The sequence below is a fragment of the Acipenser ruthenus genome, unplaced genomic scaffold, assembly GCF_902713425.1.
Source record: "Acipenser ruthenus unplaced genomic scaffold, fAciRut3.2 maternal haplotype, whole genome shotgun sequence".
NCBI lineage: Eukaryota > Metazoa > Chordata > Actinopteri > Acipenseriformes > Acipenseridae > Acipenser > Acipenser ruthenus.
Window position 1 is genome coordinate 38,207 of NW_026707673.1, and position 25,315 is coordinate 63,521.

General features: G+C 38.3%; 2 protein-coding genes across 5 annotated transcripts in view; one reads left to right on the forward strand and one right to left on the reverse strand.

The window, feature by feature from the left end:
- The first annotated feature begins 396 nt into the window (after positions 1 to 396).
- LOC131728029 (BH3-interacting domain death agonist-like) lies at positions 397 to 14,784 on the forward strand. 3 transcript variants are annotated; one of them, XM_059019237.1, is made up of 5 exons: positions 397 to 519; positions 2,162 to 2,464; positions 6,049 to 6,182; positions 6,944 to 7,165; positions 14,416 to 14,784. In XM_059019237.1, exons 2-5 carry the CDS (start codon positions 2,203 to 2,205, stop codon positions 14,425 to 14,427), a joined length of 630 nt encoding a protein of 209 aa, XP_058875220.1. In that variant the 5' UTR covers positions 397 to 519; positions 2,162 to 2,202; the 3' UTR covers positions 14,428 to 14,784. The 3 variants fall into 3 exon arrangements, with proteins under 3 accessions (XP_058875220.1, XP_058875222.1, XP_058875221.1); XM_059019239.1 differs by having other exon boundaries at positions 2,251 to 2,464; XM_059019238.1 differs by lacking the exon at positions 397 to 519 and adding an exon at positions 824 to 908.
- Positions 14,785 to 16,509: 1,725 nt separating this feature from the next.
- LOC131728028 (bcl-2-like protein 13) overlaps positions 16,510 to 25,315 on the reverse strand; it is a 41,398-nt gene continuing 32,592 nt past the window's right edge. For both annotated transcript variants that reach the window (XM_059019235.1, XM_059019236.1), the window contains exon 7: positions 16,510 to 19,000. In XM_059019235.1, the coding sequence (XP_058875218.1) occupies positions 18,083 to 19,000 (918 nt within the window). In that variant the 3' untranslated portion in view covers positions 16,510 to 18,082. The remainder of the gene's footprint in view (positions 19,001 to 25,315) is intronic.

Below are 25,315 nucleotides of genomic sequence, written 5' to 3' on the forward strand. Positions count from 1 at the left end.
TACCTCAATAGTATGTTATACAATAGATTCTTGCAAACTTTGAAGTTGTGGATTATCCTCAGTGACAGGATATAGTGGAGGCAGCGTCCCTACTAGTTTTATATATCTAGAGAACCATGTATTTAATCGTGATGAAACTTGCTGTACGCACATTCTTTAGCACAATATATTGTGTATCTTGATCTAGGGGTATGTGGAGGTCCCGTGTCTGTGAGTCTGTCTTTATGTAAGCACTTAAAATGTCTAGAGAACAGTTTTACAAGTACTTAGAGAAGCGGTTTTTCAACTGAGATGAAACGCAATTAAGAGACGATATTCTTAGAACTGTGGAGAGTATTGGAAACAGAGGGTATAAATCACATTCATAAACTCCCATCTCCCACCCACTCACATTTAGCCCCGCCCCGCATTGTCAAAACCCCGTGCTGAAAAAGTTAAAGTGCTTTTATTATTTATTGAGAACAGGACAAAACAAAGCGCTCTTTGTCTCTCACTGACCGTAGGAGATTCCAGCATCTGGTAAGTTAAGTGCTGTTCTTTTTGTATAAGCGAATTACATTATTTTTACTGGATGTTTTTAGCCGATAATTGCATTGCATTACTTTATATTGCTGAAGTGCCAAGGGGAACTCCCGGCCCATGTGTTTTAGTTATTTAAAATTTCAAAACTTTACCCGGTTGTATTTGAAAGAAGAGTTCACACATATGCAGATATAGTCTTTGGAATGAGTGGACCGGATCAAAAATCTAAAAAAGTAATAAATAACGACGTCCTCGTGTCTTGTATTGTTCTGTTTTTTTTTTTTATTTTGTTTTGGCGCGCGCACAGCAAGTTCGTAGACAGCACAGTGGGGCGCGCGGACACAAGAGACAGTTACTTGGACAGAAGAAAGTTACAGTCGACAAAGGTTATTTAAATGATTGCATAATATTTGTTTGTGTCATGTAATATTATTATGTCATTTCGCCACACATTGCTTAAGTAGCTCTATAGAATAAGTTATGCTGTGTGTTCGCGATGTTTAACTTTGAATTTGTTATGATTTAAAAAAAAAAGCGGAGTGATTAGAAGCAGTATAAAATCTACCAGCACGTCTTTGGGGGTTTCCTATTAGTGCAGTAGTTTAACATAAGGGCTGAAGAAAGAGAAATACTTAAACAATATTGTATGACTTTTCTAGGGACAGTGAAATGGGTGGTTATATTAATAATTTGTTTTGTGCATCAGCTGCCTCAGTATTCTCGCTTGGTACTGAGAGAGTCGGAGTTACTGTGTGAATGTATTTTCAATATGTTTATATAGGAAGATTGGTACGTCATAAGCCCATGTTAAAATATTAGATTTATAGTTGGGTTTATATGTTGAGTATAGAGGGATGGGCAAAACAGTAAACCATTTAAATAGGAACTAGTCGTCCACAAGTGTATTTAAAATAGAAAGTATGCTGCCATTAATGTATTTCAAATAGAATATTGAGATTTATATATATATATATATATATATATATATATATATATATATATATATATATATATATATATATATATATATGTATATATGTCAATAGTAGACGCCATCTACTGGACTTATTTATTGTAGTGTAAATTTGCACCGCGGTTGTTTAAATAGCTTTTTATTATAGCCTAAAATTGGTGCAATCCAGAATAATAATATATTATAACAATACTAAATTCTGGTGCAGTGCCTCCTACATTTTTAAAAATATGTTTTACATACAATCACAAGCCCATGTATAAAAAACATTGTTGTAAGACCAGGATACGAAAATCAAATTGTTTTGCTTGCCTTCACAAAAACACAGCTTGCATATGGCATTCAGCCCCCTCATGCTGTTGAAGGTAATGGCAGGGCTGTTTATCTCACTGAGTAACTGAGGCGAGGGTCAGAAAGCTTGGAGGGAGAATGGTGTGTATGCTGCAAAAACTATGTAGAGTAGCGAGGATGTGTGTTTCCTGTCTAATATATTTTAAATAACTTAACATGTCTGGAAACTATGATATGAATTTTAAAGCAAATTTCTTAACTAATGAAAAGACAATAAAAGAAACAAAACATGCTCGTCATTTTTTAAAATATAAATATCTGTATTTGTTTATAACATGCTGTAAAATGGGGAACTTCCTCTTGTTGTTCTTTTAGATTATTACTTCTAAAAAGGAAGCCCAGAGCAATGTGTTGAGATGGGGGAGGGCATTACAACACCATGGATTCTTCTCACTTTCCTACAGGACCAGAAGTGCAGCAACCAGGAATATAAGAAGGAACTGGACACTTTGGAAAATGAGTTGAATAAGAAGAGGCCTGTGATATCAAACTACTCCAGTCTCTGGAGTAACAATCAAGAGCATTTCAGTGATGGTGATGATGGAGAGCTTCAGACAGATGGGCATTTTTGTTCTGACATTAGAAATATTTGCAGAGAGATGCAGCCTGATGTACAAGGTATGGTGATTTTTCTTTGTATGTTATTGTGAATTGACCCATATGAGGAACTTTATTAACCTTTGGTTTCCATATGAAGTGGAAGAGATCTTTGTGGTCTCAAAAGCCAGATAATTGTATAAATCTGTTCAGCTGATCCTTTAAAAGGGAGCATCCACAAAATATATATCTATATATCGTCAATGTATTTATAATTTAATGTAAAGAATTATCCGATAAGTCAATGTTTTACAGCTTGTACCCTGGTCCAAGAGAGATTTATAATATATTTAATTATAGACATATATAAATTACTTTAATACTTAATGGAAAGGTTATTTGTGTTAAGGCATGCTAACAAAGATTTCTGTTTTCTTGCCTTTTCTTCACTTAAATGTCTTTTAGTTCTTGCTTGCACTGTATACTTCAGTTTGGAACATTGTTAGCCAGAGTTACACTGGAAAATGTTGACACTGTTATTTAAAAAAATAAGTCACTAGTACAGTTTTATAGGTACACATTTTAAAAATATTCGTTCCTGTACTGAAAGTTTTTAAAATTTTAAAATATATCCGATGCTTAAAGACTTTGTCTGTTTTATCCTTGAAAACAATGTTGAATCACTGGGCAATTATAAAAAAAAAAAAAATTTACATGAACATAATCTGAAAACCCTGGCGAAGATTACAGGAATACATATACTGCTTTCCTAATGTATACCCAGCATGTACTGTATGTAAAAAAAAAAAAAAAAAAAAAAAAAAAAAAAAAAAGGCACCACAGTGAATAAGGTATGACGTTTGGTTATTGCTGTACAAAAAATGTCGACAAAGTGGTGTGAAAATTGGACAAACACATTTCCAGTCACACACAAGGCTGCAGATTTAAAATAATATACATCAAAACTGTTGACATGTAGAGGAATTCTGCCAGTCAGGCAGAGGAAGTTTTACCACAACTGTGCCTTTTGTGTTATTAAAACGAGGAAGGTGTACAATGAAACTACTCATTAGTACCAGAGCATTTGAACTTTAGCTATTTATCTTTACAAAAAAGCTTTTTTTTTCATGTTGAATGGCATTAAATGCATCCCAAGTTTAAGGTACACAATGTTTTCAAAGACAACATGTGTTGTAGTTCAAACTTACACCAATGGTCTAGCAGCAAACAGAAAATGTGGACCACAGAAAACAGACCAGGATGCAGCAGTTTGTCTGGTGTTGCATCAGAAGTGTAGAACCAAAAGATTCTCAGCAAGGGAGGGGGAACAATGATGTTTATTTGACATGAGTTTATGAAAGAGAGTTACCTCCATATTATGGCATATGCATTGCACAGTTTAGTATGACTTACAGTATTTACTTTTTGGTATTTGGTTTTAAAATCAGTACTTTTTACATAATTAAAAAAAAAAATGACATTTTCAAATGATGGTGGCAACATGATGTACATTACAACACATTAACACATTTTTTATTTTTTTATTTAGTCGTCGCCAATGGTTTTTTACCCCGGTTTTCTCCCCAATTTGGAATGCCCAATTATATTGTTTTTATCCCGGTTCACCGCTGCAACTTGGGAAACGGAGGCTGAAACACGCATCCTCCGTTATTTTTCGCACTGTGGATCCACAGCGAAGCCACCAGACCTATAGTGCCGGAGGACAACACAGATCTGAATGGCTCCACTGCAGACCTGCAGGTGCCCTATCAGCCACAGGGGTCACTGGTGCGCAGTGAACCGTGGATTACCCTGCCAACCTAAGCCCTCCCTACCTGGGTGACGCTCAGCCAATTGTGCGCCGCCCCCTACGAACCCCCGGTCACTTTCAGCAATGACATAGCCTGGATTCAAACCTGCGATCTCCAGGCTATAGGGTGCATCCTGCACACCACCTGGAGCGCCTTTACTGGATGCGTAATACATTAAATACAGTGAAATACAGGGCATAGTACATTAAATACAACATTAAAAAACAATGCAAACACAATACCTATATGCATAAAACATAAAATAAAAGGCTAGGATTTGAATTTTAAACATTGTGGATGCGTGTATCAAGCAGAATCATACAGCTACGATGGAGTAAAAAACATGAAATTGCAATTTAGACAACAGCTAATAACAGATACCAGGCTTAGAGAGCATTAAAAGCAAGGGAGAACAAGTGGATCTTGAGAGTTGATTTGAAGCGAGCGATTGTGGGAGCGAGTTCCAGAGAGTCTGGGCCATGAAGCTAAAAGAGTGCTCTCCAAGTGTGGCGTGCTTTTGCTTGGGTATAACCAGCAGGCCGGAGTCAGAGGACCTTAGCTTGCGTGCAGGGACATAGCGGGTCAGCAGGTTGGGGAGATACTCTGGACCTGTGTGATGAAGGGCCTTGTAGGCAAGCAGGAGAATTTTGAAAGTAATCTGAATTTAACAGGTAGCCAGTGCAGTTAGGCAAGACGGGGGATAATGTGATCATGTTTTTTACATCTGGTAAGGATATTAACAGCTGCATTTTGAACAGTCTGTTTATGGCGCGTGACGGAAGACCACCGTAGAGAGAGCTGCAGTAGTCGATTCAGGAGGAGATGAATGCATAACAGAGTATCTCTGCATCCGGGAGGGAAAGGTAGGGACGGACCTTTCAGGTGTTTTGGAGATTGTAGAAGGAGGATTTGACTAGAGGGGATTTGAGCATCAAAGGGGAGGTTACTATCCAGAAGTACACCGAGGCTTCGTACAGTGGGGAAAGGCAGCAGCAGACAGTTTCTGAGGTTCAAGGCAGCAATATTGAGATTCTTGAGTTGAGTTTGTGAACCTACTAAAGTTGTTCAGATGTGTTGGTGTTGAGCTAAAGAAAATTGGCAGACATCCAGGCCTCAATGTCTTGGATGCAAAATGAGCACTGAACCATGGCCAGGGTCTAGTTTTAGGTAGAGCTGGGTGTCATCAGCATAGGAGTGAATCATGGGGCTATGTTGGTGGATAAGGTGACCCAAGGGGAGCATGTAGATGTTGAAAAGAAGAGGCCCGAGAACAGATCCTTGGGGGACAAGATGTAAACCTCATGGCTACAGGTCCAATATGGCATTGCCCCACTGAAAGGACAGATGTTACTAAAGCCATTTGTGGTGCGACTGCCGTGGGACTTTTTTATTCCGATTGCTACAGTATTGGATGTCTGTTTCAAATTGTGTAATATGGGGCTCTAAACATACCACCTGCAGCTCTTAAGTGAACTGAAGTGACTATTTTAGAAAGGCGTTGAAGAGAAAGCAAAAACATTAATCTTATCAGAAATACAATTACAAGGCTTTTTTCATGTCACAACTTACCTACCATGCTGGTGTATAGTACCGGTAACATACTTTTACAGGCATTGAGTGGATCACCAGTAATGTGAGGAATCAAATCTAAATCATTATTTCTCCATTTACTGAATTAACTTCCCACATATGTTTTTTTTTCACCAAGAAAAAAAAGGTAATTGAATTGGGCTCTTATGGGAGGTACTACCCTTGTACACAGGAAGCAAAGTCTTGAATTAGTCTAGGCTATATATGGAACATACCTCCTCTTTCATGTAGTGCCTTGATTTTGTACCTTTAACTTTTGCTCAGGAAATGCTGTTGATGTCGGTGCGGCAAGGCAAATCGCAGCAAATCTGATTGAGATCGCAGATCAGCTGAACCAAAGTGTGGTTTCACGGGCCTCGGATAATTTAGTCAGGAGGATGCAAACCAGAATTTCACAAGTAAGTAGCAAAAATATAGAAATGCAGGTTTACATCATTTCAAAAAGTACAGATGATTACGATGAGTACCCCAAACAGGGTTTGATCCCAACTAGTTCAGACTAACAAGGGTCTACTGTACTCAACAACATAAGATTCAGTGAGTGTTATCTACAGATCATTAAAGTCATAATAAACCAAACATATATTTATATATTTTGGTTTCCTGTAACCTGTCCTACCGTTTATTTTCAACCCTACCTAAATACAATTTCATGCATCCTTGAGCAGGGCTATGCAGTTGATGACTCTTGAGCTCCAAAGTATGGCTCTTTTGATTTGGAGGGGAGGCTGAACAATCTGTAGTTTTTGGTAGAAGCAAGGCTGAATGCAAAAAACAAATGTCATTTGTAATGTTTAAAGAGCACAATACTGAAACTGTGCGTAGTCTGATTTAAATTTTTAAGGCTGTTATATTATTCATACATCAAATGTCATTTTTATTACAATCAAAGAAAAAACCTGTACTAAAAGTTTCTCCTGGTACAATTCTCGGTACATTCATTTGAAACATACTAGCCAACTGTTAACCTGTACTTGTGTTGAGTAGAAAAAATATATTAAAAATCTCTTACCTACCTACCCAACTTTTGAAAGTGGAGTTGGGTTACAGGCTACCAAGAGTTGTTTATGGGGTGGTTGAACTAAGCTTTGCACTTCCTTTCTCAGGGAATCTGTATCGCTGTCCCCATACAGATGCTGCACCTCTTTGTTTTATGTAGGACTGGACCGGCTTGCTGTCCTCCGAAGTGGAGCGCTTGATGTGGCAGGGCATCCCGGGGCTGCAGCAGTTCCCTCAAGAGAAAGTCATGCTCACCCTCACCATGGTGCTAGTGCAGAACATTGGAGTGCATGCTCCCACTTTGCTGCGCAGCTTTTTCAGTACTGCTGTGCAGTACATTAACGAAAACCTCCAGAACTTCATAAGAGATCAAGGAGGATGGGTAAGTGCCAGTTTCTGTATATATGGAGCCCGTTAGGTTATTATCATAACCCTGATTCCCTGAAATAGAAATGTAACCATTACCGTCTGGGTGTTTACCTCCTAAAGACCCTGAACCTGAATAGATTATACCAAAACTGCGCGTCCGCTCCTGTGACGCAGTCATGCCCGCCCCCAAGGGCATAAGAAGACTGCACACACATACACCAGTATCATTTTTCCTTCAAGCATGCTGCAATCCTTGACACAGCGACCTTGAAGGTTCATGGACATTTCTATTTCAGGGAACCAGGGTTATGATAATAACGTTCCCTATCAAGTACGAAATGTAACCATTACCGTATGGGTGAGTACCAAAGCCATAGCAAGGGCAATATTGCATAACGACTGAAATGCTACAAGGCAAAGTCGAAGGCTACCTTGAGTGTTGCCATACGGAACCCCAGTAACAAGTAGCTGGGACTAAAAAACTGTTGTAAGGGTCGGCCCTTAAGCTGCCCTCAATAATTGAATTCCAAAGCCAGGGTTTTGGGGATCCATAACATTCAGTTGATAGAACCTTGTAAAGGTATGGGAAGTAGCCCACACCGCTGTATTGCAAATGTCCTTGTCAGATGCACCCTGGAACAAAATCCACAATGTTGCCATGCCCCTGGTGGAATGGGCAGTGAGCTTTTCTGGAGGGGGCAAGTTGACTTTAGACGGGGCTTGACCATGGGACTTCGCCCCATAAAATTGAAAACTGTTCAGACTGCCTCCAGCTCTGTGTACTGTCAACATAATATTCTAGTGCCTGCACAGGGCAAAGCATATGGAGCTATCGCTCCCTGTCAGACTGGAAAGGAGGCGGATGGAAAGTCTCCAATTCCACAGACTGGTTGACATGAATGTCGGTAGTTTTCAGCAAAAAAGCAGGATTGGCATGAAGCGTAACTTTTGTCCTGGCTTCTGCAAAAATGAAAAAGGCTTTCACAATTGAAAATGCTTGCATTTCACTCACCCGCTTAGTGGATGTGATTGCAAGCAAGAAAGCTGTTTTGAACGCTAAAGATTTCAGCTCGGCTGAATGCAATATCCTTCATAGGTGGCCGAAGCCGCTGAGCTCTTTTTTCAAAACTTGCCCCGCCAGGAAGTGAACTCCTGGGGAGACATTCAATTTTGACATGGCAAGCTGAAATAGCTGCCAGATAGACCTTTAAACCTTTGCTGCATACGCGGAATGACCATATTTGGTTTAAGCGCTTCTAGTTTTGGAACCTTAAATCAGAAATGAACCCCCCCGTACATCTACAGAAAGGCATTAATTATATATTTCCAGTGATATCATGTATTTTGTTGTGGGATCTATTGTTTTAATATGAGCTACACCTCCCAAAAAATTACAGAAAAATGTAAAATAATAAAAATATTTTTAAAAACTGCAGATTTCAACCTCTTTCCAAGTTTTACATAAAAAAGCTTAGCGCACATGGTAGCTGTGCAATTTTCTAAGGATTTCAGATCTGAACTCAGAATTGAAATATTTTGTACAGTTCCAGAGCTAGATAAGGTTTACAATGCATAGCATTTTAGAAAAGTCAACCTCCGAAATGGCAAATGCAGACCAGGCCTAAGACTTTCCAGAAACTGAGATTGGAAACATTACCCTGTTTGAGATACAGTTATATTTATTTAAGTATAAAAAATAAAGAAACAACACACAAGATATTAAGTAAAAAAGTCTTAGACAAAACTTTGATATGAAGATTTTTATTTTCGAAACTAGAATAAATAGTTTATTGTAAAACATTTATATTTAATAAGAGGCAACATGCAATACGAAAACTGTAAGGCAGGGGTTCCCAAACTTTTTTAGGCACTGCGGCCCACTATTAGCACGTCTTGGGAAAATGTCAAATTAAAAACATTATATATGTTTAAACCTGTAACATTATAAATAAACCTGATCTAAACTGTCCTTTATTCATTTGAATAAATATTGTGAAAGATGGAAATCACATAGAATATGCAGTGAAAAAAAAAATGAAACACTTTAATTTTAGTAAGTAAAATAAATTGCAAAAACTAAACAGATGTTTTTATCAAACCTTTTAAATTAGACACCTTTTGTATAATTGAACATTTTAGAAATGCAGTTATTTTTCAAACAAGAAAAAGTGCATGTCTCTTATTATTCCCATTCACAAATACTGTACAATGTGCACAAAAACATAACTTCAATCCTAATTTCTGAACACTGTCTAACTAAAACGTCCAACCGTTACCTCTCACGCTAAACTGTCATGCACAAAAAAGATGAATGCGTATGATGACATGGCCCGTAGTCATGACTACGACCCACACAAACAAAAAACAAGATTGCTGGTTGGACGGCTGAAATATGACAGGTTTTGGCATTGATCAAAAATAATCGATTTTAAAGCACTTTGTAGAGGGGGATTTCCCTTCATCAAACAGGTCCTGCAAAAATTGCAGTGTAACTGCAGTGGGGCAGGTCGTGGGATCAATTATTGGTTCGTAATACTGTATTTCACTGACAGTTTATTGTGGAATTGACATACTAAAATCTCTGAGCCTGATTGTTTAGTAACCGATTTAGAAACTGAAACTGCCGCACAAAACTCTGAACAGTTTTTATATTACCGAATTTATATATTACATCATTATATTGCACATGGTGCTTATAAAGACCCTGTGTTTGCAATGTATTTTTTCTGAAAAAACAAAAACTAAAAACAAATTACTAGTAGTATACCAGTAGTGTTTAATGCAAAACCCTATAAACCCTAATTTTATACATGAATACGAAAATAATAGTTGATCTCTGTTTATCACAGGATGGGAGGGGACGGGATTTTTTTTGACAGAACAGGATGGGGCGGGAATTTAAAAAAATAAATAAATAAATAATAATTTTTGAACAGGACTGGAAATGATTACACTTTCATGGGATGGGACAGGAACATAGATTTTTTTTTTTTTTTTTTTTTTTATATATAAATTTATTCGTTGCCAATTATTTTTATTATTTTCTCCCAATTTGGAATGGCCAATTATTATTTTAAGCTCAGCTCACTGCTACCGGCCCTGCACTGACTCGGGAGGGCGAAGACGAACACATGCTGTCCTCCGAAGCGTGTGTCGTCAACCGCTTTTTTTCACACTGCGGACTCGCCATGCAGACACCCAAGAGCTACAGTGTCAGAGGACAACGCAGCTCTCGGGCAGCTTACAGGCAAGCCCACAGGCGCCCGGCCAGACTACAGAGGTCGCTGGTGCACGGTGAGCCGAGGACACCCTGGCCAACCTAACCCTCCTCCCACCGGGCGATGTTGAGCGCTGCCCCCTGGGTCTGCTGTGGAATAGCCTGGACTCGAACTTGCGACGTCCAGACTATAGAGCGCATCCTGCACTCCACGTGGAGCGCCTTTACTGGATGCGCCACTTGGGAGCACAGGGACAGGAACATTTTTGACAGGATAGGAAGTAAGGTAGTTGTCTGTGTAATTGAGCACTCTGATGCCTCTAAGTCTCAGTGGGGCCAGAGTAGCTTCCATGCACTTCAAAAAGGCACAGGGAGCTAGAGAGAGGCCAAATGGCAGTACACAGAACTCGTATGCTGTTCCTTGCAATGCGAACCTCAGGTACCTCCTGTGCCCTGGTCATATTGGGATTTGGAAATATGCAAAATATTCCAGTCGTCTGGCCTGATTGACTGACTGCAACAGCTGTTGTGTGGTCAACATGTTGAACTGCAGTCGACTCAGATACAGGTTGACCTTTCTGAGGTCGAGGATTGGTCTGAGGCAAACATCATGATTGAGCACCAGGAGGGTGTACCATGCAAATAGCTCGCTTTTGTAGCACAGCTGTTACCTCCTGAAACAACACCGCAGCGTCTCGCGGGTCCCTGACTAATGTTGTAGAAGTGCTAGTTTATGTACCTGTCATGCAGGCCGTACAATGCCCACATCGACTGGGAAACAGCCGGAGCCGTGAACCCCAGGACGATTGGACAAGCACTGTGCCCTGATGGGGAAACAACTGCCCAGTTTCTCCATTTGTTCAGAGTCCGCTGATCTCTTAGGCCGGTGACTCTTTCTCTTCCTTTTCCTTTGAGGATGAGAAGGAGAGGCAGAGGATTATGAAAACTGTAAAGATGGCTTCCAATGTGGGCTCTTCCCCCCACGGCAATTCTTCTGCTCTCCCGCACAGCACCACGTGGAGAAGACGCAGCCATGTCTTTAACAGACAATGGGGGAGAGCCCTGACCAAGTGAAATGGACATGGAGTCCACAGAGCTGCAAGTCACCTTTTCCCAAGCATGCGTTTAGAAAAACTTGCAGAAACTGCGGTCAGCGAGTGCCTGTTTTGCATGCTCTGGCCCCAGACAGGAAGAGCACCTGCCGTGCTTATCCTCCACTGGGATACTGGCCTTGAATATGTCACAGGGATAAAACCCTGGCATGATGCAAACAGCAATGCAGTGTAAAAAAACTGCTGCCTCAGTCTACTCAAGCAGCAACGCCACTGCACAGTAATATAACTTAGTGGATAGTACTGTATGTAACAGGGTGGACGCAGTGTACAGTACTATAAAAACTGTAACAGGGCTGTTGAAGACCCGAACCAAGTCCTCTGGTACTGGACCAGTCATGGTGGGAACCGGGTCGGTGACTTGCACCAGGTCAGTACAGTACCTTTGGTTAGGTACTCTTGGTCACGGGCTGGCTCGCAACTTTGGTATAATTTATTCAGGTTCTTTAGGAGGTAAACACCCTGTGGTAGGATGCCCCGCCGCTGTGTGTATTTTGTGTTTTATGTATGTATGTATGTATGTATGTATGTATGTATGTATGTATGTATGTATGTATGTATGTATGTATGTATGTATGTATGTATGTATGTATGTATGTATTGGTGCACGAAGAGTGGGTTATCACAAATGATTTAAAATACCGTGTTTACTCGAATTTAAGACAACACTGAATTCAAGTCGCATCCCCAAATACGGACACCAAAAAAAAAAAATACCCTGAATGCAAGTCACATTTAACTCTTAATGAAAAAAACACCAAAATGAACGGTTCAATTACTTTTTAATTTCTAGGTGCCAGCAGGGAACATTGTATTACAGTACATTAAAGCATCAGAATATGTCACCTACTATATTACAAATGCAAATGGGTGAAGAAAATATGTACAGAGTACAGTACAGTACTTTCAGTATTGAACGACAGTCATTGCAGTTTATGGTAGCTGGGAAAGGGTCAATTACCTTGAACTTTATTTCAATCTGCTTTATTGTCCTTGTTTGTTTAATTTGGCCGCAAGCAAAATTAGTGCAAGCCAGAAATGTGTAGTTCATTTTAGGTTTGAGTTAGGACTTTGGAGTTTACACTAGTGGGGTTCCCGTAGTTAAACCAGGCACAGACCATAATAACAGTGAGTAAGTTAGAGAATCGGAGAGCGATGGAGAATCCGCCATTAAGCAGTACATACCTCAGTGTTCCTGTTTCTTGTGCTCCTCCAGATAGAGAAAGATATATAAATAATGATTGTTCATTTTGAAGCTGGACCTGTGTTGATCATTTCAACACGTACTATACTGGTAATATTATAGTATTACATAGCCTTTCGATTGCGTCTCCCATCTTCTGACACATCTCGGATGCCGTAGTTTCTCTTTTCTTCAGCAAACAAAATTACTTTTAAAAGCTACATTAACAAATGTTCATGAAGTTTGCTGTACAGCCATTTTAATATACTGGTACTGTACCGAGAGTAATATCTGTAGTGGGCAGTGCTGTGTACAGTTGGTCTTGTTCAAGAGCACCAGAATAATTGACATGTGCAAATGTAAATTGGTACCCTCACTAAAAACCTCAAATCCAAGTCGCTCCCCCCAAATTTGAACTTTTATTTTGGCCACAAAAGTGCGACTTAAATTCAAGTAAATACGGTATATAGTTAAAGTGGGTATTAGTATGGAAACATGGGGAGCACAATTAGTTCACATGCAGATGTACTGAGATTCCAATTGAATGATTGATTAACTGCATAAAAGATGCAGCGTTTCACTTGGGGTTAGGTGAGTGGAGAACGGGAGAGAGGAGAAATAAATTATAAAATAATAACAATTGCTATGTGTGCTGGAAGCTCGGCATGAAACTTGTTTGTTTCATGTTCGTCCATTGTTTGTCTGTCTATTTCTTTTGGCCAGTGTGCCGTTTTGTTTTGTGAAAGTCTTGTTTGTTTTAAAATCTTTTGTTTAATAATAAACTGAGCGCCGTGGTGTCTGTTTCCACCCCGCACTTGTGTTGTGGCTTGACGTCACCACCAGTCATCCTGGTCACACACCCATACGGTAATGGTTACATTTCGTACTGGATAGGGAACTGTGTTTATTTATGTAACTAGAGACTTCTGTATCATGCCTTTAAGTACTGAATTACATTGTCCATTAAGAGAACTAAACATGCCAAATAAACATGGATTATTGCAGTTTTCAACCAAAATAAAGATGCAAGTGAAGTGGACCTACAGTTAAGCCCAACATGAAACTATTGTATGGGTTTTGCTACAGTTTATGATAACCATGGAAATGTCTTCTTTTTTATGATATTTAATTTACATTAATGTAAACATAACAGGGTCCCTATACTTGTTTTTCGTTTCATTATTGTATGTGGGGAAAATGCCAAAATCCATATATTCACGATGGAAACTATTCATCACACAAACTCTGACCTGTGACAAATAGTCTCAATTCAAACCTGTTTGATTTATGGTCTGTCTAATGCAAATGAACAGGACTGATTTAAATCACTTTCATCTCCATGGAAACATGACATTATAGTTGAGTGCACTGAGTTAGTAGAGAATGAGTCACTCAAGCTTTATGTATTCATGGGAATTGTGTAAAATACAGGTCACTGAACAGTGGAAGGAATAAGATCATTTTTTATAAGACTTGCAGCAATCCTGTGGCTTGGAGATCCACATTCTAAATATGGCTATTCTATATAATTTCACTCCAGTAGCATTTAGACATGAGTGTGTAGGCGTTTAATGTTTGTTATAATGTAAAAGGTGGGTTGTTTAATTCATACGTACTGTTAATGAGCCGAGTGATCGTTTTGCAATTGTATAATTAATAATTAGAATGTTCATTTTTTCTATGTATAATCTCATTGATTTTAATGATAATTTGCAGTTTATTCCATAAATTGTGTCTTTTATTTTGAACAGGGAGGAATTTAACCATGGAAAGGGAATTCAAGCTGTCAGCTTTGGTTATGTAGCAAACATTTTCATATGACATGCTTTACCATGAAAAAAATATAAAGGTAAAATGTCCAGGGACCATTCTTTGTTTTGCTTCTTTGTAATTAAAAAAAAAAAGTAAAAAGTGTTAACTTACTTTTGTAAAATATATATTTTTAATTGATGATTCAGTACATTAAATAATCTTAATGCACTTATTTGTGTGAAAAAATGTAGCATACACTTTTGTGTTTCCTAAAGTGTTAAGTTGTAGATGTAGAGTTGTTTAAAATATCTGTAATGTACTTTATTCTGCATTTTCTTTTATCATAGTAATAAATACTCTAGAATGTTTCATTACAGTCGACACAAAACCAAATCATTTACAGAAGCTGCATTTTAAAGTTCAACACAAACACTAACTTTGAGACCGCTACAACACAGCATTACTTTTTAAACAACACTTTTTATTGTTTAATCTGTACATTTATGAAATTCAGTGAAAGCTGGGGCTTTTACAACTGTACTGCTCTGTCAAAACCTGCAATTACAAGAAGATACCTTTACAAAGTTTAAGGATCCCAAAGTGCAGTGTCCTGACCCAAATCAACTATGAACCATGTTAAGCATCATTTTATTCTCTATTTCTCTCAATACCCACTTTGTTTTGCTTTGTTAACAAGGTCCTAATCCAGGTACCTGTACAGAACTGTATTTACTGGAGTGGGGTTAGGACAGGCAGCGTGCAGGTGAAATAAGACCAAAATTACCTTTCACAAAACTTATGAAAATTCCACCACCAAAAAATAAATAACTTAATGATTCCCCATTATGTTCTCATTTTTGTGTTGTAAATTGACAGTGGAACTTAATCTGGGTTGTGAAGAAGCTTGAATTTCTGGAATTTCACAATTCAAGCGGTATCTCAATGGCTATTGATTGTTTCTGGCAGGGCTGGCATTTTTTCAAAAACCAAAAATTGACAAGTTTGGTGCTTGATGCATTCATTAAATTTAGTGACGTCAAACATTAAAATGAAAAACCAAATGGACAAGTGGTTCCCAAGAACTACAGCCAATAACGTACCGTAACATGGACAACAAGACCATGGTGAGTGACATTCACAGTATGTTGAATAACTGCCCTATCCACACTATCGAAATAATGTATGATCAGTATGAAACCATTCACTTCATATTTTCAAAACATGTTGATTGTGCATTATTTAAGTAAAGTGAAAAGGGTATTAAATGTAACAGATGCCCAAATAACTAAAGTAATACACATCAAGGTCCATCACAATTGGATGTTTTAAGTTGTACAGGCACCTCCACAATTGAGTTGATAAGAGTATGGCTATAGAAAAGGGAGGGGCAGCTTCAATTCCTCAATACTGTTAACTTTATCAAAGCACAATGTACTTTAAATCTAGAAGCAGGCATCACTAACACATTTTTCATTAACATAATGTGTAACGCGCTCATTGCAAATGACTAAATACAGAGAAGCGAGGTGTGTTTAGACTAAGCACACGTCATTTTCTTCACCTTGGGAAGCTACAACGATCTACCTGAAGGTTGAAGTAGGGAGTTTACAAACACAGCATTGAAATGCCATTGGATTACAGTGATAAACACGGAAATGAATGTATACACCAAAACAAATGTCATTGTAAGTGTGTTTATGAATTTGAAATGTCAATAGTCCTCCGCAAAAAACGTAATTAGCTTCTAGTTTCAGACCTGAATCTTTCAAACACACAATAAATTCGTAATATGACCTTTATACAAAAGCTATTTTAGTACCTGAAACCCTATCATTGTTTTTGTTTTTTTTCGATCTGATGATACTGAAGGGGATTAATAAGAATTTAATTTCTGGCTGACAGTATCTTTTTATATATATATATATATATATATATATATATATATATATATATATATATATATATATATATATACACATATACACACACACAAGTAAAAGAGTAGCAGCTTTAGTCATAATGCATGATCTGCATAATATAAAACAAGTTCAAACTCTGCCATTGTAATGAAAACATACCTGATTACACTCCTAGGTAATACACATTACTTTGTTTATTGCAGCAAGAAAACATTCCTTGGAAAAGAGGATTTCATTTTGGAACAGTAGCAGTTTATATTAAAAAAAAAAATCTACATTGGGATTAAGGGAAAAACAGGTTTAAAAAAAAAAAACACAACATGAATTCCAAATTCTTTTTTTTGCAATTTATTTGCCTGAACTCAACCCAGAACACATTCACATTCAATTTATAACCCTAAAGACTACTAGAACGGAACTGAAACCACCCTGAATCTAAACGTTAAATTCATTACAAACAACTATAATTGGTTTAGTGTCCAACTTTTAAAGAAGTATAAAAGGACCAATGATTGTCTTCACTTAAGCAGGTCAGTTTGTAAGGTTAATAAATCATTATTAAGCAATCGGGTTCACTAAGGGGGATCTTAAAAGCGGGTACACTGTGCTTTAGCTGAAGAAGACTTAGGTAACCCCTTTTTTTCAACCCCAGGTGAATGCAGTTTGTATTTTATAGCATAATGCAGGGGGTGGAGGGGCCCCAGAGCAGAAGAACTAGGATCCAATCTTATTGCAAGTCTTAACACCCTAAGAGACCTGAACATCCAAGCAAAAGAAACACTTCAGGAAGGTGATGCTTTAGATTCCACAGCCATACAAGAGAAAGAAAGGAGCCTGCAGAGCTCCAGTGGAGTTTAGATAACAGGAATATTAAATTGCTGAATAACTGTTGTATCTGGAAGTGGAGAACAGATCATTCAGACCTCTGGATAAATGGGATATTGCAAGTCAATTGTATTAACAATTTCATTACTACAGGGTAACAGCAGTGTACTTTGCCTTGACCACCATACAATATTACATCACATTGCACCGAGGCAAGTTTGGTGGCATCTCCAGTTTTATTCTATTTTATTCATATTCACACTTGCTATACAGGTCTCCAATGCTTGTCACTGTAAGCATGTATTTTCATTTTAAAACCTGATAAGTGTTAACCACTTTAACGGCACAGTGGGGTTCCTTAAAGGGTTTGGGATATCTTTTTTCATTTCTTAGCCATTTCAGCAAATCCATCTTGCAATCAGTTACATGATAATACGCAACAAGCAATGGACAAAAATCAGGTTAGATATGAACTTCAAAACATTTAAAATCACAATTCTAAGGTAAAACTATAAGAAGTCAAGCAGAAAAACGTTCTGGCTAGTGCCTTCTGCACTGTACTGTACTTATTTATAGTTTTACCTTAGACATTGAAAAAAAACAGTGCTTGTTGAAAAACAGGGCAGGGTTACTGAAGTCAGTGTCTCAGTCAAATGCGCCCCCCCCCCCTCCCAAAACTTTCCCTATCCCCATTCCCTCAAGAAAACAGGGCTTGAATACCCTGTTAAAATTAGAATTACAATAGAACTAAAAACCATCATATCATAAGCAATGCATCGCTGCATGGACAGTAATATTGAATCCTGCCACCCTTAATTCAAATCCAATACATGGACTGGTAGCAATAACATCCTACTACTGACTTTTTTTGAATTTGAGCTTAGAAGTGGTGGGCAGCAAGCTGTGGTTTAGAAATCCTAAACTATTTTTTCCTCAAAACCAGCGCTACGACAACAACCAGTGCCATCACTGCGACGGCAGCTGTACCCCCGTAGTACAGGAACGCATTGTCGTCTGCCAAAGAGATCTCCTTCTCCGCTTCTGGTGGCACTGTTTCTACCTTCTCCTCTGGAGCTAAGGGCACCTTTTCTGCTTCCTTCAGGGCTTTTGGCACCACTTTTGGGCTCTCTTTCAAGATATCTACCACCACCTCTTTTATTACCAACTCCTCTGCCAGCACAGCCGGTTTGGCTGGCTCCGTTACAGGTTCCACGATTGCAGGAGGCTTGGGTGGTCCTGCTATTTTCGGTGCAGTTTCAGCTGCTGCAAGTTGCTGTACCGGTGTAGGCTCTGGCACACTGCTTGGCGTCTCCTCTTGAGGGATGACGGCGGTAGCGGCGGTAGCAGCAGCAGCAGCCGGTGGTGACAGAGCGGTGGATTCCAGCAGTGCTGGTGGGGTCACCGGTGGCTCCTCCTCAAGTTCAGCCTTCAAAACTGACTCTTGGGCCTCCTGGATTTCCAGGACTTCTGCCACCGATATGGCCCCTTCGTCCTCTGCAATCTCCTCCTTCTCCACGTGAACTATGTCCGAGTTGGAGGAATTATTCTCGCTCCTCTCCTCCCCTCCCTCGTTGCTGTCCAGGCTCTTGAGGTCTTCTGGGTCCATGGTGACCTGTGCCCAGGACTCTGGTCCAAGGGAGACTGGCAGGCTCTCTGTCTGCCAGCTCTGGCTCACTGAAAGGGACACGGGCAGGTTGTCAGACTGCCAGGAGCTCAGGACTGTGAGCGACTCGGGGGGGCTCACCTGGCCAGAGTTGTCACTGGTCAGGATGTAGATGTCGTTGCTGTCCTCAACAATGATCCCTTGATCCTCCTCTTCCTCCAGGCTGAAAACTGTGCCCTGCGGGGGGAAGCAGAGACCAGCATATTAAAACATTTGACTAATTGTGACATAACAGATGAACAGGCCTTTCCTTATATCCTGGGATTCTGATACTCTCAACAACTGGATTAGCGGTTCACTCTGGCCCCACCAATATATCCCCATCTGCAAGGATATGCATTCCTATACAAGTGACAAATATGCATTCCTATACAAGTACAGCTATGGCCAAAAGTTTAGCATCACCCTATAGAATTAACGAATTTTGCTTCATAAAGTTGAATGAAACCTGCTGAATAATGTTACGTTAACATTTTATACCACTTTGTAGTTTTCCATATACTTGAAAATTGACAAAAATTGAAAAATACATGACATTTTGTACTACTGTACTACTATTTTGGTTTCCTGTAGGCTTCTGCGATACCATTTTGTAGTTTCTTTGATTACATGATGTTAAAAGATTAAAATATGTTCAGTTTATATATATATATATATATATATATATATATATATATATATATATATATATATATATAAGGGTATCTCTAGATACAGTTTACAAAAAGTGTTTGTTTATGACAGAAACAAAGGACGCATTGCATATGGGAAGCAAGACCTTCATTTTTCGTTGTGGACGAAAGAGGCATTGCCAAAGTGTGTCCATGAAGAGGAGCACTCAGTGAATGCTATAATAAAACACACTTTGCAAAACTGAAAGACTACTAGACAAAACTGTTACTTTTAGTACTACTGAAGGGTTAAAATGAAGATTTACAGAAAGCGATGTAATGCTACAGAGCTGTATTTCTATATACCACATTAAGCATACAAGCTGCTTGTTGTAATACCTATATAAAAACAGAGGTTTGTGCGAGACAATTGAGTTCCCAGACCTTCATATCCAAGGTTTTGCCTGTGATGGGGCCTCCCAGTTCAGGTAATATTGATCCATTATCTCGAAGCTAGTGACTGATATTTCTTGTCTAAAGAAATATTTGCCAATAACTGTTTTGTACTATCAATTAACCATGGATATTATTATAATTGTTGTTTAATAAATATAATTGGATTATTAACATATACTACCATTGTTCTTGTCATTGCAATTCAATAACTATTAATTAATGGTAACAAGGCTTAGAATAAGGTATAACAATATATAAAATAAACCCACAAACCTATACTACTATGTATTCTACCATTGAGTGTTTTACAGTTAGGGATGAACACTATATGTAAAAAATAATGCGAGACATACTATGAACAGGCCGATATAGAGCTTTATAAATTCCAATATGCTATGTAACTAAAGATTATGAAGTTTAACCGATTGTCTGAACAAATGTAAAAGCCAAACTTGCCACATACGTTATGGGAAAATGACTTTAAATTGTAACATACAGATTCAGCCACAATTGCCAAACATTTTATTTATATTGGGGGCATTTTCAAAGTGCAGATTTAAAAGATAACTTGTGTCTCATATCTCAGCTGTAGTACGATAGTTAAAAGCCTGAAATGTGCTTAAAATTCTAGTTTGAGTAATTGGTCGGAAACAGTAACCCTGAGCAGGAAATTACAGGAAGTCTCTGTGACGCCAAAATCAACCACTGGTGCGCAAAAACAACGTTTAAACCACAAATGGGTTTTCTGGTCTAAATTGGTCCTCAGTTCTGTATTAAATTGAGGTTTAGCTGGTACGGCACTGTGGATCATATCCAGCTTTGTACTAGGGTAGTACCAATTGCAATGAAAAATAACAAAGTTTGGGATTAGATGATGTACAGACCTCAGGGTTAAAGTGATCATTTCTACTTCGTCTATGGATAAAGACAATGGCGGGGGCAGGAGAGCAAGAGGAGTGCTGTATTCTTGTACTGCAGATTTTAACTAGAATTGTAAAGCTCTGTTAGTGTAGACATGTTCTTAAATTTGTCTTCATTCTATATTTGTGCTCAGTTGATCTAAATGTTGTTTTCAGGCTTCATCTCAAAAGGCCTCAGGTTAAAGGGCAAAAAAACACCCATTCATTCCTCACAGTACATATACAAATAAAACATTGATTTATTTTTTAAAGTATCAGCAGTTACAATCGATGGACTTGTGCTTTATTTGATTTATATGCTCAGAATGATGTTTATTTCAATGCTATATTAATAATAATAAAAACTATGTTAAAATATGTTGAAAATTCATGTAAGTTAGTACAGCACTTAATCTAAATAAACAGTCACTGGACTAACTTAATAGCTTGTTTTACAATCCTCTAGGGACAGACGACTAATACATTGTGTTTGTTGCAATTGAGAACATGTTAAAACCTGTCTGCAGTCTATCGTTAGTACTGTCCTCCATACTGACTACAGGATCATCCCCAGTTTGTATGCTGCTTGTAATAAATTGCAATTGACCATATGTTTATGATGGACTGGGTTAGGGAAATTACGAGCAAATGCTCTGCACTATAGGCGGTACACCTCTGTTCTAAATTAATTCTCAACATGCAAAAAACAAAAAGAATTCCAGTGCAGTATATAACCAGATAATGCACAACTGTGCTGTAAATGAGAGTTTTTGTGAACAAAACAGTACGGCAGTGAAAGGGTTCATTTTTACTAGACAGTGTATCAAACAGTAAGACAAAACAGTGTAGTGTTTCTGTATAGCAGAAAATGTCATGGTATCCAACATATTTAGCATGCAAAAATGAAGTTGCAATCTCAAATGGTTTCAGAGATATGAGGCTTTGACACTGTGGTGGTGGTAGCTTAACTTGCACCAAAGGGTGCATTTTTCTGGTACGATAAGGTTAGCGTTAAGGTTTGGGGTAGAATTGTGATTGAAGTTCGGATTAAATGTAATACAGAAGTAGTATCTTAGTGTAGTCTGGTTAAACTCTATTTCAGTTTTTCAATTGCTACTGTCTCCTAAATACAAATTCTTGTGGGAAACAGTAGCTATTTTAATCTGGACCTAGTCATTTACCTGGTGTATGACAAGCTATAATGTAAAGAAGTTTCATCTTGCATTTGGTAAGTCTTTTTTTGGTTTTCATTTTCTCATGAGGTGCAGTGCCCTCTTGTGGCAATACAGAGGAATTCCAGTCCAGGTGTACAGTATGTTTGCCAACAAGCAATTCACTATACGCTATTTAAACAATTATGTACTATATACTCACACATACACTATTATTATTATTTATTTCTTAGCAGACGCCCTTATCCAGGGCGACTTACAATCGCAAGCAAATACAAATACATTCAAGTGTTACAATATAAGTCATACAATAAGAACAAGAAATACAATAATTCTCAAGTGTGACAAACCACAATTCAATAATACAGGAGATAATAGTGAAAGTTACATCAGGATATGATTAAATAGTGATAGTTACATCAGGATATGATTAAGTACAAAATACTACAGATTAAACACAGATTACAATATTCTGAGGTACAGGATTAAATGCAGTAAAATAGGGGGCAGATAGAGCAAAATAAAGCATATTTAAATGAAGGGTGATAGTGTCCCAGGATACAACAGAGGAGTTCTACAGGTGCTGTTTGAAGAGGTGAGTCTTAAGGAGGTGCCGGAATGTGGTCAGGGACTGGGCAGTCCTGACATCTGTAGGAAGGTCGTTCCACCACTGCGGAGCAAGGGTGGAGAAGGAGCGGGCGCGGGAGGCAGGGGAGCGTAGCGGAGGTAGAGCCAGTCTTCTAGTGCAGGCGGGGAGCGGAGAGGTCGAGTGGGGGTGTAGGGAGAGATGAGGGTCTGGAGGTAGCTGGGTGCTGGAGGTAGCTGGGTGCAGTCTGATCAAGGCATCTGTAGGCTTACACTATGTAACAGATCCCTTTATTTGTATATAACATTCTTAGGGAATTTATCAGTGCTGTAAGAAAAAATGTAATAAACCGCAGGTTCATTTCCGCAGTTTTCTTGGTATATTTATCAGGAAAACAGACAGAAAAGCAGCTCACTTGCTTCTATCCGTTTTCTCTTGCTGCCTGCATCAGGGGTGTTCACTTCTGTTTCATTCCCTATACTTTATGATTACACTTTAATATATTGGCAATGTCTGTAACAAAGCTAAAATCAGGATTTTAGAAATGACAGCAACATGTATTTGTAAAAGATGCAGTCTCTGCGTTGAAAAATAATTATCGATAACCATTTTATCGTCCGTTACCCACTATGATATGCTTGTGTGTAACAGTAACTCTGCATTGAAGCAGTAAGACAGGACTTAACTGTCTGCGTGAGGCGCAACACGTGATCTGTGCGCGCTGCCTAGTGGGAAGTTGTAACATGTGACGTAAGATTCACCAAGTAAAAGGCAAATGTTTGAGCTAATGGCGATGGCAACTGCAGAAACTACCAAACCTTCCGAAAAGATTTTAGAAAAAAGAAACAGCATCAGTCCTGTGTGGCAGTTTTTTGGAGTGACAGAAAGTGATCCGCAAGGTAATAAGCCCGTCTGTAGGCAGTATGGAAAAGCTGATATTTTATAATCGCAATTTATATATATATATATATATATATATATATATTTAAACACTTCTTTTAATAAGTAGCCTATATTTCAAAAGTTGAAAAGCTACCAAATAAACATTTGGTTATATTATTTGTGCTTTTTTGTAACCAACCATTGTTTCATAACTTTTATTAAAGATGCTGGTCTTTTTGAAAACTGTCTAGTTTTATTTTTTCTAAACTCAGTGACTTGTAGAAGCAGTTTTCATGTTGCTCAAGTATATATAGCTTTAAATTTGATCAATTCCAAGAAATTTAACAAATCTTATTTATTCAGCCGATAATCATGATTATCGTGATAATTTACAGCCGATAATTGATAACTGAAAATGTCATTATCGTCCAACCCTACTAACTGATAACTAAATTAACAAAGCACCCCTACATTCAGTAGAAATGTAGCAGCGCCTCTAACCGTAATTATGAATACGAGAATTCATTTTAACACAGCACATCTACACACATTTAAAAAAATCACGTAAACTTGATGATGAGTTATCAGGTTACAAAACAAAATCTCTATCGTTGCCAAAAAAGTGTTCTTTTAAGCAAAGTTCCTGTTCCTCTAGGTGGAGCATTTACAATGAGGGGGTAATCCCTGCCTCTCAAACATCAAAAACACCAGAACAATCTTAACCCAACACAAAATCCAATTCAAAAATAAATAAAAGGGTTGTTTTGTACTGATAAATTAAGGTACCAAAGACTACAGGTTCAATTTCAATGTTGAATGTTAATACCACTAGCTTAACATTGATAAAATATCACTGATTCTTACTGTATGTGAATAAGTGGGAACTGTGGAATTAAGATCTGCCACGTTTTAGATAATTAAAATGGACTTCAATATTAAATATTAACTGCAGTATTAAATTAGACCTCAGTATTAAAAACACTGGATAGACACCATTAAAAATGTTGTTTTCAGGCTTCATCCTGAAAGGTCCCAGGGGCAAAAAAACACCCATTAATTCCTCATCTCAGAGAGCAGCTGTTGGATCAGTGCTGGATTACAGCCGCATTAGGGAATGACTGGCTTTCTATTTCCTCCTTGCTTTCAGTGATTCTCATAAATTAAAGTCGGCCCAAGCGCTGGGCACAGACTCACACAAATTCAGACTTTAATATCCGTTGATATAATCTTAGCAGGCAGATGTAATCTGCTCAGGCAGAAGGACTACCTCTACAGAAAAATGTTTAACTAACCTTCCATCCAGATTAAATGTATATTTTCTATCATTGATGTTTTTATACTGTTTTCTGGTTTAATATCGTAATACATAAAATTCCAGGCTATTATGTACAATATTTATCTAATAAGTATCATCAGCAAAATACCCTTAAAGTTTATGGTCATTTTAAGACCGAAGCGCTGAGAAGCGAAACATTTGTCATGCGACCCCACCTCTGGGGGGGGCTCGGACCCCAGGTTGAAAAACACTGCTTTAATTGGGGGGGGGGGGGTTACTTTATTAATAATAAACTCAAATCCAAATCCGAGTGGTTGCTGAACAGGTGTTTGGGCTATTGCAAGGGAGGGGGGCGTATACCACTGAAGTGTACTGAAGTGAACCATGAGTTTGTTCCCCAAATTAATACTGCCTGCTGTATCCTGCACAATCTGTGCCCGGACCGTAAGGAGTTGTTCAGGCAAGCAGAGGAACAGCTACCTCAGCCTCCAGCAAGAATTGCACAACAGCGATATGAAAAGGGTCCTTCTATTAGAGATGCACGGTTATCTTTATTTTTGTAACCCGAAGGTGTACTTTTATTTTGTATCACTTTTTTTTTTTCATTAGC